The 14,464-nt window shown below is 45.2% G+C and overlaps 1 protein-coding gene across 1 annotated transcript; it reads right to left on the bottom strand.

Annotated features, from left to right (window-relative positions):
* Positions 1-10,170: 10,170 nt before the first annotated feature.
* On the bottom strand, positions 10,171-12,690 carry LOC139055380 (chorion class B protein L11-like). The gene is made up of 2 exons (XM_070532816.1): positions 12,552-12,690; positions 10,171-11,153 (listed from the first exon to the last, which is right to left on the bottom strand). The coding sequence occupies exons 1-2, from the start codon at positions 12,561-12,563 to the stop codon at positions 10,695-10,697; spliced, it is 471 nt and encodes a 156-aa protein (XP_070388917.1). The 5' UTR covers positions 12,564-12,690; the 3' UTR covers positions 10,171-10,694.
* Between the last annotated feature and the right edge of the window lie 1,774 nt (positions 12,691-14,464).

A 14,464-nucleotide genomic window follows, 5' to 3' on the forward strand; every position in this document is an offset into this window, starting at 1 on the left:
TCTGCAGTAACACGCCTACAGTTGAGAGCGAGAATTCAGAGAGCCGCCACACAAACTGTTATCTACCTCCGTAATCGAGGCCTGGAAATTTCCTCAGAGAAATGCGCACTAGTGCCATTTACGCGCAAACCCATGGCCAAATACAGTGTAATGATAAATGGCCAAATAATACGACGGGTCCGATCGCACAAGTTCCTAGGTGTCATAATCGACAGGGACTTGTCATGGAACCCACACGTATCATACGTGAAAAAAAGGTTCACAGGCATCTGTCACCTGCTCAAGTTTTTCGCTGGCAAGACCTGGGGAATGTCGCCCAGTGCCATGTTGCAACTGTACAGGGTGCTTTTTCTAGGATTTCTGCGATACAGCTTGCCAGCAATAAGCAACACAGCTAAAACAAATGTACGCACAATACAGAGTCTTCAGGGTCAAGTGCTCCGGATCTGTCTAGGCCTGCCTCAGAGTGCTTCAGCAGTGGCTACGATAGCAATCGCTGGAGACCACCTTGTCAGGACCCACACTGAAATTGAAGTACTCGGGACACATATAAGGCATCTGGCCAGGACTCCCCGTCACCACCTGGCTTCCTTAACAACGGACAGACCACACACATCTTTCAGCCAGACGATAACCGCATATAATGAATCATTGCCAGCTTGTTTCACCCCGGCAGTGACACCTTCAATTCCTCCATGGTGCCTCGCTCAGCGAAAAAGCAACCTCGCTATACCTGGTATCTCAAAAAAAGCTGATCTATCATCGCCAGCCCTTAGACAGCTCACGCTAGTACATTTGTACGAGAACTACCGTGATTCTACGCATATTTACACTGATGGATCTGTTCTTCCAAGCAGCTCCGCGGCGGCAATCGTCATACCAGCGAAAGCTACAACAATCAAATTTAAGACGACTCACGCCACAACATCGACGGCAGCAGAGCTCGCAGCGCTCTTTACTGCCCTTCAACACATTGGTGATGAACTAACACACAAATGGACAATATTCTGCGATTCGAAGGCGGCACTGCAGTCTCTACTGTCACCTTTACGACGCGGACCGCACGAACAGCTAATATTCCATATTACAGAAATGTTACAACATACAAGTGATGCAAGCCACGAAATAACCTTTCAGTGGCTTCCAAGTCATTGCGGGATTATCGGCAATGAACGGGTGGATCACGCTGCCCGCTCAGCCCATACTGAGGAGCGCCACGTCCCAATTCCTCTTTCTAGAACTGACGCAGCACGGAAGCTCCGCCTACTTGCTCGGCAGTGCACCGCGTCGCAATGGAATGAGCCACAATTAAGAAACACGCGACTGTACTCACTTGATCCCACACTAAGTCTTCGAGAGCCATCACGGCTTCGCCGTAGAGACGCCACGCTTTTATATCGACTTTGGTTGGGCGTTGCCTTTACTAAAGCCTATGCATTCCGCATAGGGATGACCGACAGCCCAACCTGTGACCACTGCGCAGTACAGTTGCCACCCGCAGTACAGTTCCCAGAGGGCATGCCTTCGCCACGAACTTGACCAACTGGATGACCAACCGCTATCCGAAAAAATAATTCTACAACATCGAAAGGACCTACCGTCACAGAAGAAGGCCGTGCAAGCGCTATTGCGCTTTTTACGATCTACCGGCCTGTGTGAACGACTTTAACTGGAACGCCTTTTGTGTGTGCGCCTCCATGTGTGCGTGTCTTTTTTTCATTTTTTAGCGTTTTCCTCTGCCATCTTTCTAACCCCTATCCCCCATCCCCAGTGCAGGGTAGCAAACCAGAGACTCATATCTGGTTAACCTCCCTGCCTTTCCTTTTCATTCTCTCTCTCTCTCTTCAGTGTACGTGTTTGTGGCGTTTTGCCTCTGGGAAAATGCGGCCGCCTTGGCTTGCAATTCAAACCTTCACTTCGTGCGAAGCATCATATTGGCGTTGTTTCTTCAGCCGCGGAGAAGCCAAGGAAAAGCGATAAACGCTGATAGGGCATGAATGAGCTATAGACCGTGAAAGGTGCATGCACTGTTGCTGTGTAGCCAAGTTTCGTGTCGTAAATCTGGCAGTGTCGGTGCCTACCGCTTCTGTTTGCATTTCATGGCGGATTTCATAGCTATCCGTGCCCTCGAGAGATCCCATGCGAAGAGAGCGCGGGCTTTGTTGCCTGCTGGCGCTCGACTACATCGTTGCCAGGAGAGGAGATAATCGACAGTCTTAGTTTAGCGTTTGCATCCGAACGTAAAAGCATTACGTACGTAAAGAAATAGCGTCGTCGTCACTGCCCTGCTCAGAACGTTACTGGGCCCCTGCGGTTTACGTGCGCTATGATAACGTACGTTATTTGGCGAGTTTAACATCCGTAATGTTTACAGACGCTAAGAAATAGCATTGTCGAACATGGTGGCACCCATGACTCCTGCTTTAGCGTGAATTCTCGTGATGGCTACGCTCTCCCTCGCGTTTATCGCCAGTATCTATAGTAATGAGCCTTCGCTCTCTAACTCGCCTGAAAGGTTAGTTATGAGCGCATAGCGCGTCGATTTTCTGAAATCGTTCGGCGATTCTGGCGCCGTACGCCTAACGAGACGCATCCACATCGCAACGACAGCATGGGGTTCTATTCTGGACACGCATGGCGGCTGCACGGCCGCCATTACCCGCCATGTTTACTCTCTGATTGGCTGTCGAGAGGTCACGTGTTTTGAAATTTGTGCCGGGAAACGGAAGTTTTGCGAAATGCCATTTTGCGTTTTCATCAAGATGACGAAACGTGACGTGGAGCTGCAAATTTTATGGACTAATACATTTTTTTGGTCCTTGGCAGATATATTGTGATGTTAGTGCTTCAAAAAGAATGTGAGCGGTAGCGTGCAGAAGCCAGTGCAATGCATCTGCGATTGCGCGAATATGTGGTGGCGATTCAAGATATGCGCCATGCCAGCTTGCTGATTGGCTGAAGGAATACCTCGTGAGGAGCGTCACAGGAAGGGCTGTTTCGTAATCGTCATTTTGACGATGCGTGACGTTGCACTGGGCCGCCATTGCTGAGATTTTCCGCCATAATTTTTGCTGCGACGAGCCGCGCGAATTATGCTAATGAGCAGCCATATGCAATGGCAGCCGAGAGGAATGCGTATCGCCACATTTTCCCCATCGTTTGGCGCCACGAAAATCTTTTGTTCATAACGCGTGCTCATAGTATTTGCATCGCTCTCGGGTGGTGTTGGCATTTGTGTTTGGGGCCATCATTTTTTTAAAAAACGCGTTTATACAAAATAATATTGGTTGAACATAGCAAACTTTCAGCAATATTGTCCACTTTTCACTGCTGCATTTGTATTGTAATCGAGATTAGTGCCTTTTCGCACAATCAGACGTTATGACAACGGCCTCTTTCTAATTTATAAAAAGAAATGTACGCAAGGCGGCGCCTTGAAGTTTCCTCCCGCGGTGCGAGTAACCAGCGAAATGAACAAGAGATGGCAGCGCCGGCGCTTGCGTCGCGCTAGTGGTTATCTCTGGCGCCCGCAACGCTATCAGTGATATTCGGCCGTTTCTCTGCCAGCCGAGTCGGGCTGAGTCACTTACGTTTCACGAAATAGCGATAACGTGGCCTAGAACGTGCGCGCATCACCACTGGTAGGTCGCGTATGTTGTCTCAAGCAAGAAAACAAGCGCGTTGGCGCCAACATGCGATGACTCATTGCATTTTCCGGGGACACGCATCCTAGCTATTGAAGCAGACGACGGCTTGTACGCAGCAGACGACGGAAGCGCGAAGCGTTTTCGACGGAACAACCATACGCTTTGAGATAGCTGCTTTATTTTTACTGCGGAGGAAAACTGTTTTGCGTTACCGATAACGCTACATTCAAAGTCTTCATTTCAGTTTCTTAGGCAAAACGTCAAGTTGGCGTCACGTTACGTAAGCAAAACTGGGCCACCAGCGCCATTTTGTTTGCGTCGCGCCTACGTCACGCACCGAAGAAAATGGCGGAATGTCCAGAATAGCGCCCTGGTTGCTAATGGATCGTATTGGCTTGGATACGTTTGGTACGACGCACCAGACGGCGCACCGTTTGATAAATTTTTCTTTACGTTTATGTTTACGTAAGGTTAACTAAATGGCTTGAAAGGACACGCGCCGTATCGTCCCGCAAAGGTGCTTACGTTTAACGTATGTAATGCTATGTTCAGACTACGTTCGTAAGGCGCCGATTTTTCGTAACATACGTAAGCGGAAGCTCAACAAGCGTATGCGTCTAGTTCAGACTGCGAACGTAAAGGTACCAACGTGCGCAATTCTCGCAAAAATCGTGGGTGAGAGTGTTAAAGGGTCCGCAACATTTACGACTGTTATGTTACGACCGTTGCCACACAGCCAATGACCGATAAGCTTTCGGCTTTCAACAACCGGGGACGACACTTCCGTCCTCCCGTCTACAGACAGCTCCGGACTCGGGAAGTGCAATTCCGCCATTCCGTGCGCACGATTGGCTGTGTTCGTGAAAATTTTTGCAGTGCGCCTTGCGAGACTGTTTTCAGTTCATCTGGTTTATCCGCCGAGGAAATCGATGGCCGCAGATGCTTGCTCCGAACTTCGATGAGTGGTCTCATTAGGTTTTCAAGGAAGCGGAACTGCTGGGGCGACATGCGCATGATGTTATGAAACATCGCAGCGTCACCAACTCGGAGCTTGGCGAAAAGGTTGTGAAAATCGCCGTCCACGGCCCTGTCGAGAAATACTTGCCGCACCCAAACCCTTCTGCGTCGCCTGCGTCGTCTTTGGGCGATTGAATACATGATTATAAGTTTGTTTTGAGCGGGAATATCTTCGATCTCGGCCAGCGCTCGCATGTTGGCAGGATGAATATTGGACTGCTGGTGACGTCGATTCTGCAGCTCCAAATTTGATTGGCCTGTTGAAAAAGCCGTAATTTAAGCAGCAGTAAATGTGAACAAAGGTGCCTGCTTAACTGCCGTAACGTTTTTTACAGCCGTTACGTTCGATACGCCAAAAGAGCTCTTATGCGCGTTACGACCGTAGTGTGAACCTAGCATAAGGCGACAAACGCTATTCTAAAGCTGTCCAATAGGCTCGGCATTAGAACCGCATATTGCTAGCCCGTACATCGTGCTCACATGCCATCATGTTCGATGTGTTGCTGTTGTTTGTCTTGCCTTTAGGCCGTGTGAACTACTTAATACGCAGCTTTGTTCGTTCTCCGCCAGTTATAGTGCTGAAATAAAGAAACTTTGTCACCCTGTATTATGGACACTCTGCGTTTTTCGACGGTGTCGTTAACGGACGAACGCATCACGCTTGTGAGAGCTCTAGCAGACTGCGGGAGAAGGCTGCTATCAAATAGAGTTCTGCAGGGATTTTCTGTGAGAACCGTCTCAAGTGCAGACACGTGATGTGCAATCATGACATCAGATCGCCACGCTTCTTTCTTTCCTTGTCGTTGATTCCAAGCTTTATTTATTTTTCGCTCTCATATGACGCCGTTAGTTAGTGCAATGCAGCTTGGCTACACTCGTGGCGCATATAACATTTTACCTAAGAAATAGGCTTGCCGATTTGTGGCAATGTTGTAACAAAATTTTGTGTCGAAATCACAATGTTGCTACCACGAGTCACTAAAATATGTCTTTTTCTCTCAAGTGCAGCAAATTTATTTTATTCGGTGCCAGCGTTACTTCAGACTAGCATGTTGGTGTTTTGCATGTATTTAATATGTGACAACACAATATAGCAAGAGCTAAAGCATCCTTTCAAAGCAGTCAGCGTTCTAAAAGCCTTCTACTATTTTTCTAGATTGGTTGCATCAATCCTTACATTGTGGACACCTTTGTAGCGTTCTTCTTTTTCTATACTGCGTCGCAATTTTTACAATCGCCTCACAGTACTTGAACAATGTGGCGAAAACCACGCCATGACTCTTATTTGTTGTGTGAAACTTGGTCCTGAATAGTGGTCTGACGGCGGTTATTTCCTGTGTAGAGATGGCGGCGTAGGTATTTATAGAAATGTTACTTTAACCAGTGCCTTGCAATATCTCTTTGCTTCTGTTCTAGCATTATTGCATTTCCCACATAGTGGCGACAGGATGGGATGAACTAAACTGTAACGTTCACCCCAAGTGCAACAACTGGAAGACTCTTTAGATAGAATAGGAATATACTATACCATGATGTATCAATTATAGAGTGCTGCATAACTGTTAGCATGGGTTGAAAAGTATCGCAGAAGTTGGAGAATTGATACACGCTCGCCTCCATTTGCATTATTACATAGCCAGACCGTTTTTATCTGTTTTTTATATTTTTATTGTTTTCGCATTCGAAGTATTCAGAGCCTCATAATACGCACTTTTTGCCGGGTAGGTACGTAGCATCCTGTCACTCACGCTTCAGGCCACTTCAACAAAAATAAAAGCGGTTACGTTAGGTAGGCTGCTGCACTAAGTTAACCGATCAACAAGGGCTCGATGCTCTACCAATTAGAGCGCAGATTTCTTGAATATGGCTTTGGTACCAACGCTTACTAGCGTGTTAAGACGACTGGCGCGTGCCCCACGCCCTACAGCAGAAATTAGCCCATAAAAGCGAAGGCCCGTTTCCGCATTCAATACAAGCATAGTCTGACAGTTAAGCTTGTGGCTTCGTCATGGATGATGAATGAGGTGAAATTTCAGTTAAGTGCCTCTTAGTGTGTCCACCTTAATGATTGCATAATGTAGTTTGGCATAGCATGACGCCAAAGCCTGTTTGACGTCCAGATATTACTACTGAAATAAAACTTTAACTTGATTTTACATCCCTGACTTCTCTATCTGACACATCGTACATGTACATATTAGCTCGTCGTACGTACTACAATATTAGCACTTATCTCAAAACTAATATTTAAAAGCAGCACATAAGCACTCAGACACGCTGTCAGATAGCCGGCGAAGCACGGCTATTGAGAAACAGGGTGTGAGAGCAGGCTAGTTGGTATTCTATGCCGAAGAGACCAGCGCAAACTTCCAACTGGTGTTCATTGCAAAAAGGTATGTATATATACCCTCGCGCACTTGAACATAATAAGTTACAATCGTGCAAGACAACATGGTTACCACAAATAAAGAAGAACGCACCACTTCCGGGCCTAGGCTGAATGCGGCCTCCCACATACAGACACCAGGAACGCAAATTCTTTATGAGTCAATGCTAGGGATGGTTTGCTAACGCAGTTGCATTCTGCGATAGCCGCTGCCTGAATTACGACTCTAATGTTTTCCGCCCATTGCTTGCTATTATTAATGTTTTTTTTTTCAAAGGATGGATGAAATTTGCATTGAGAGCAATGGATGCCGAGGAAGCGTAGCGCTCTCTGTATTTTTGAACTTTCTGATTATGGTCCGATGGTCTCACGTTTAGGTACTTTCCTGTTTTTCTCAAGTGACACTGCCCTCATACATCTTTCCTGCGGGCAGCGTTACGTGGGACAAAACCGAAAGTGCCTAAACGTGAGGTTACAGGAACATAGTCAGAAAGTTCAAAAAGGGAGAGCGGATTTCCTCGGGATCCATTGCTCCCAATGCAAAAGACATCCACTCTTTGAAAAAAAGAAAACAGAAATAATAGCAAGCAACGGGCAGGAAATACTCGCCGCATCATTGAGGCAGCGGCTGTCACAGAAGGCAACTGCGTTAGCAAACCATCCATAGAGCTGCCTGCTAAAGAATTTTCATTCCTGGGGTCTGTATGGGGGAGGCCGCCTGAAGCGTTGGCGCGGCCATGGTGTGCTTTTGTTTATTTGTGATGACCATGTTGTCTTGCACGATTGCAACTGATTATGATCAAGTGCGCGGGAGTATGTATACATACCATTTTGTAATAAACACCAGTTGGAAGTTTGCGATTGTCCTAATCGTGTCTTTAGTGTCCGGTGTCCACTATTGCGCTAGTTACTTCAGCACTATTGAGAAATCCGGGCAAAATCAGAACCAGAGTTCACTAGCGCCGGCGATACCATTGCATTCCACCTGAATTGAAATGCGGCTGCCGTGATCCACAAACCAGACCAGGGATTTCTGTTCAACGGCCGAAGGCCACAGCCGCTAAGCAACAATGTCGGGTTGTGTGAGCAAATGGGGTTCCAAAGCCGCTTTCTCTGCCATGTACGTTCCTCACGAGTGGACTAGTAGCAGAGCCTGAAGACCACTTCTGAAATTGTATGGGCCGTACAAGGCAGATAGAGCTGTACCCCAATACAGCACTGCAGCCATATAGTGATGGTTGACAAAGCATTTTTGCTTGTGGAAGCCTACCATTCCGCATTGATAATCAAGCTGGACTGATAGAGTCCCTGAACTATAAAAACACAAAAAATCTTATATGCCGATGCGGTTCTGTGTAGACACCGATGACTTTTAGATTTTAGCTCATGTAATGCATGGAAGCAGTTGCTCCAGTGCACTTGTTGTACAGCCTCACCCCGTATGAAAGGGCACGCCACATATCTCTTCAAACAACGATTCCTTCAAGCTTGCAAGTCGGAACCTCGCTCACTGCTATGCTAATTTCGCGATAAAGAATTCTCCTCATGGAATTTTTTCTCATTAGAAGTACAGAAAATAGAAATTAACTTTTTGAACACAAATCCGGTATTCCTTTTATATTGGCTGACCGTGTAAATTTCACACAAGTACCGATCGAAGAATGCGTGTCGAGGCTCCATGAAAAAATTGTTTTAGAGCTTTTACGAAGCTGTCGAGAATTCAGTTACTGTGTTATGTTTCCTGCACATCTTCATTACTGCAAGACGTCAAGCCTCGAGTTCGGAGGCAGCCGGCGCACTCTGGAACTTGATGTTTAGAAATTGTTTCGATGGTCAGTTATCTAACAATAGTTGCTAATTGGCAATTTACAGTTCTTAGTTATGAGCAATAAGGACAACATCCTTTCCGAAAACATTATTCTTAGAGCAAACATGAATAATTTACAAGCTAAACACGACATGAAAGCTGCGTTATCCAGTGGCTTCTGCACAATGGTGCCCGTGTTACTGCCCTTTATGAAGATGTCGCATGCGAGCTGCTTTACAAAATTTTATACCTGTATGTTCAAGTGCATCGCCATTCAAGGAAACGAAGTGCTAAGGTTTATATTGTGAAACATTTCTTCCTTTGCGCTACTTCGCAACATTCTGCGAGGAGATCTTCTTGTCTCCGTGCCGCAATTTATCGATAAGAGAAGCAATCGTATTCTGAAAGCTACCTACTCTTCCTCCGAGCTTCATCCGTCCACATGAAAAAAGTGTTTTCGAATGATATACAGCGGATCCCAGGCGTCTGATCTCGTGAGAACGCGTTACGTATGTCTTACGTAAGCCCTTGCAGGCAGTAAAATAAAGGAAGTCCGTCAAATATATTTGTCGGATTGAGTGCTTATATATCAATGTGTGCCTTCCATTTTGTTAAGTGAAAAATTTGCTATTTACGAAAGTGAAAGAAAGCGTCGCCTGACAGTACTAGTACATTTACATCGTAGCAAATGTTTATTTTTTCAAAACAGCCTTCCTTTCTTCACACTGATACGGAGAAGTTATATGCACGCTTATGTCCTAGAGCACTTGAACATGCGCGTATGCGTGCGTGAGCTTGTGTACATCTGTGTCTGCGTGCGCAAATTCATACATGCCCAATTCGCATATCGACACCTACCACCGACCTGCGACATTACAGACGTGCACGCGAGCATAACGGCGACAAGTAATTCTGCGAAAGGCTCGCCATGGGGGAGGAGGGAGGAACGGTGATAGGAAGATAATGAGGAGTACACATTCAGGACTGTTTTACGGTCAAGGATTACCAAGATAGAGTGCACTAAGGCTGCCTCACACTGATGTTTTTCAGAATTGACGAAAAGTGTCGTAAACACGAGAAAAGATTTCTTCCTGAAGTCAAGAATGCTTCAAAATTTAAAGCTAATAGCAACTGTGTGACCGGGCAGTAACAATCAACGACATGCTGTTCCTGGTCATCCATCTAGAGAAAGCTCTACTTAAGAAATTTGCGAATGAAACGGAAGAGAGGGTTTGCCCACATAGCAATGCTTTCTTGATGATTTTATGCGCTTTAGACCTGATTTTATACATAACTGAGGCCCAACACAAATGTCCATGAAGGCAAAGTAGTAATTTTATTGACATTTATCATCAAAATGCACATGTGCTCAAAATGGCCTTTCTTCATTTGATGGGTTCATGATTCTGTTTTCTATTGGCACATCCTTTCTGCAACACAGCTCACGACCATTTAAATAGTGAGGGAATGCATTAAAACACTGGTGCTGGTTTACGTGGTGGTTTATTATAATTACCACAAGACGCGTTCTGGTTGAATCGGAACCTAATAATTCAGGACTTATTAACTAGAAGCCATGAATATGTTTTGCCTCTGTAGTGACGCATCACATTTTTATGAACAATGCGAAGCACCATCACGTCGTTGTTGCAGTAGCGGACGTTCAGCCGACTTTGTTCACAGCACGCTTGCTGTAATCAGGTTCGGCTTTTCTATATGTGTTGACGCATTCCAGTCACATAAAACTCAGAAAGGACGTAGCCATTTTGATGTCGCTCACCACTTTGCAATAACTTATACAACGAACTAGAAGCTAGAGTACTTGCAAGCAGCACAATCAACCCTTGTAACCGTAGCCGCCATATCCGTAGCCGCCACCGTATCCCAAACCACCTCCGTATCCCAAACCACCGCCATATCCCAGGCCACCTCCGAAGCCTCCGCCGAGTCCAGCGCCTCCAACGTACGATCCTGCTCCGAGGCCGGAATGTGCGACCAGTGCTCCACCACTGGAAAGCTTGTTAACTTGGTGGATCGTCCTGACCAGGAAGGCTGGACCGGGCACTGCCTTGTACAGTCCGGGTCCACCGCGCAGGAGAGCCACGCTGCTGCCGACACCTACACCGCCGGCTCCCAGGCCTCCACCATAACCAAGGCCTCCATAACCAAGTCCTCCGTAACCAAGGCCTCCGTAACCAAGTCCTCCGTAACCATGTCCTCCGTGACCAAGTCCCCCGTAACCGACCCCACCGGCCATGGTGGTGGCAAGGACAGCGGACAGGATGGTGGCAATTGTCTGCATGGGTTGATGAAACATATCTTCGCTATTTACCTAAATGGTGACATTTTCTTCCAGAGAGTGGTATTTCTAGCTTACACGCCCGTTCGCAGCTATACTAGCAGATATTATTTCACTGTCCTTGCTATAAATTCTACGTTCAAATTTTTGGCTTTCGGGCTGTTGTCCAAAATCTTAAAACAGTTACCGTATGTGCTCTCAGTTAACAGCAGCCGTAGATTAAGAAGTAAAGGAGTAAGTAAAGGAAATGGCGTAATTTACGCGTACATAAGTTAAAAAGGATGCATGTGGCAAGGTTAAAAGCAACCGAAATAGTAAGAGGAGACCGAAGGAGCGCTAAACTCGCAAGTATTTTTGTTCCAAGGAGCATCCATTACATGCCACACATTGTACGTGCGGGCAAAGAGGTACGAGCATACAGAGAATACTTGCGCAGAACAAATAGTTGTGCGCATGCTCATTCTCTTCCTTTATATTGGACGCTTCCAGGAATACAAGTAGTTGCGGGTTTATCCTCTTGCGGTCTCCTCTTACTTCTGCTGTTGATATGAAAGTAAACCTTGTTCCAAACATTATTTTTATTAAGCTCTGAACCACCCATCCCAACAAAGTACTCCGATATGAAGACATACATTTTGCACGAAAACAATTTATATTGCTTGTCCTTTTCATCGGCATATGCAATTCAAGGGAAAAGGCTTCACCTTAAAAACTACTGAATTTGAAACAAATATAAATGATAATATTGACTTTCATGGCTTCACATGGAGCCAAGGGCTCTGCAAGAAATTTCCTATTTGCATAGCCTTGCGAATATAAAAAAGTGAACCTACACTGCCAGGCTTTCTTATGTCACTACTTCTAAATGTAAAAATGTTCATTAAAATAAGACTTTTCCTTTGCACTAAGCTTTAAAGAAGAGATCTTGTCGTTTTCAACTCCTTGTTGTACAATGAGCCGTTGATGTTTGGAACTCTCTGAGATATTCATACTATTTTGTCCAATGACCGATGTCATCATGCAAAACATCTATACACGTTGGGCAGTAGCTGTAAATTGCTGGCAGTACTTTAGAACGGGCTATGGTTGCCCCATTTTGAAGCATTCAGTAATTTCCATGGATGGTTGCAAATTAGCAACGTTTCAATGGTTGTACAAAAAAGAGCTAGCTCATGAAGCCAAAAACGACCTGAGCGAAAAAGCCTCACAATTACCACTGCGTTGTTACAATGATCACGCTGTTAAACTTAGAAATGCCTAGGGATGAACAATACCTATTACATTATAAATACTGCTGGAAATAGATGCTGTACACTATTTACACTCCTATATTGCCGTGTTTACAATGAGTGTTCGCAATCGTTCCGGCGCACCGAGCATTGAGTAGACACTCACCAGAGCGTTCATGGCGACGGCTTGTTGTTCCTGCTCTTCGGCAAGTGATGTCTGGACGGTTCAATGCAGCTGTTTATATAGTCGGCGTTCGACGAGAATCGAACGTGCCAGCTAACCAGCGGGTTACGTGTGGACGACAATATCGATGCTGCCTTGCAGTGCACTGGCAACGTACCAGGAAAAGCACAGAGTGCACGTACTGATAGGAGGTAAGGAAAGCGATTTGATCGCCCTACATCGCTCCATACGTATAAGAACGCTGAAAGAAAATCAGCCGAAAAACAATACCCTGCGAATTCTTGCGTGAACCCAGCACTTCGGGATGTCGCTGCTCTTACGTGGCTATCCAGCTGAAGACCCGCGTAGGTGCCAGAAGGAATTATTGATATTTATTATTTCTTTTTGGTAACCACGGATGTGGACGATCTCTCAGAATGGAGTAAGCAGACACCGACGCTCGTGGCTATGCTAAATCACGCGCTGATATTTTTCTATTTCCATGTAATGAAGGCCGAATGACACTGACAGTTATATACCGCGCATGTGAATGCCCCAAAGTGAAGAGCATAATAATTATTCCAAATAATCTTGAATCTACACAGCGAGCTGTGACTGTTCAGAACCTTCTGATAGCTTTCATAAGTAGACCTCGAAAAACTCTGGTAATGGCTCCATACCGTTTTCTCTCGTTTCTTTTTTTTTAAATTGGAAGTATAAAACATGGGCTCAATTCGCAAATTCAACTTACGAAAAAAAAATGTTTCGTAAGATCAGCACGCTTACGATTGCGGCCGCTGGACAAACAAGCGCTGTAGTCGACATTACTACAACATGTGGCAAATGAACATCAATTGTAGTAAAAGAGTCTGACATCATTTGCCGATAGGCAGAGCCCCCTCTTGTTCGCTTAGTCTCTGGATAGCATCCAACTTAAAAGAGTGCCTCGTTAAAAATACTTAGATTTCTTTCTAATAGAACATCTTTCATGGTCTAAACAAATTGAATATATATGCGGGAAAGCACTAAATATATTTGGTTATTTGCGCCGCACCTATGCTAACACCCCCCGCGATACTAAACTGCTATTACATAAATCGTAAATCGCCGTGTTCTAGAATAAGCTAAGAATACGAAATAAGTTCGCTCAATAACATTCAAGGACAATCTATCCGTTTCTTTTACCAAAATTACAGCCACAGTGTCTCACTGACATAGGCTCAACAATCTTTGAACATTTCGCCATTACTTTCGCGTTATCACATTGAAGCTTTAAAACATTTTTTGCAATAACTGCACCTCTGGTTTTCCTGATCGTAACTATATCACGCCTACTAACGCAAGCTGTACCCGTAGCTCTCACGCCTTGAACATAACATCTATTTATGCCCGTACCAACACATAGAAGTGGAGTGTTTTTCTACGGAGAATGGAGCTTTGGAATTTTCTACCGGGTAACATTCGTGCATTATCACTAAAAGATTATATACCTATCACTGGTAAGCACATCGCTAACATGTATAGCGCTTCTTTTTTATCAATTATTTTTTCGCGTACATCTGCATTTCTAAAGTGTGATATATAGTCACGTGTAATGTTCCCACTCCCCCTACAGCCCTACATTGAGCTGCAGTATAAATAAATATATTAATAAATAAATAATAAATAAATAAATAAATACGCATTACCACAATTTTATCCCAGATGTGAACTTCTGCAATTACGCGAAATGTAAGCGTAAGTCGACTGGAAACATTTAACGGCCGTCCCAGATGCCAACACAAGAAGCAGTATCTACCACAGGGAAAGGGTGGCAGCAGTGTTCCATGTACATAATTATGTCGATCTACGCCTCTCCTGCTGTTTTTGGTAGGTGATGGAACGTGCTCATTCATCTGAACGGCCAGAAGCCACAA

This window comes from Dermacentor albipictus, chromosome 2 (genome assembly GCF_038994185.2).
Source record: "Dermacentor albipictus isolate Rhodes 1998 colony chromosome 2, USDA_Dalb.pri_finalv2, whole genome shotgun sequence".
NCBI classification, from domain to species: domain Eukaryota; kingdom Metazoa; phylum Arthropoda; class Arachnida; order Ixodida; family Ixodidae; genus Dermacentor; species Dermacentor albipictus.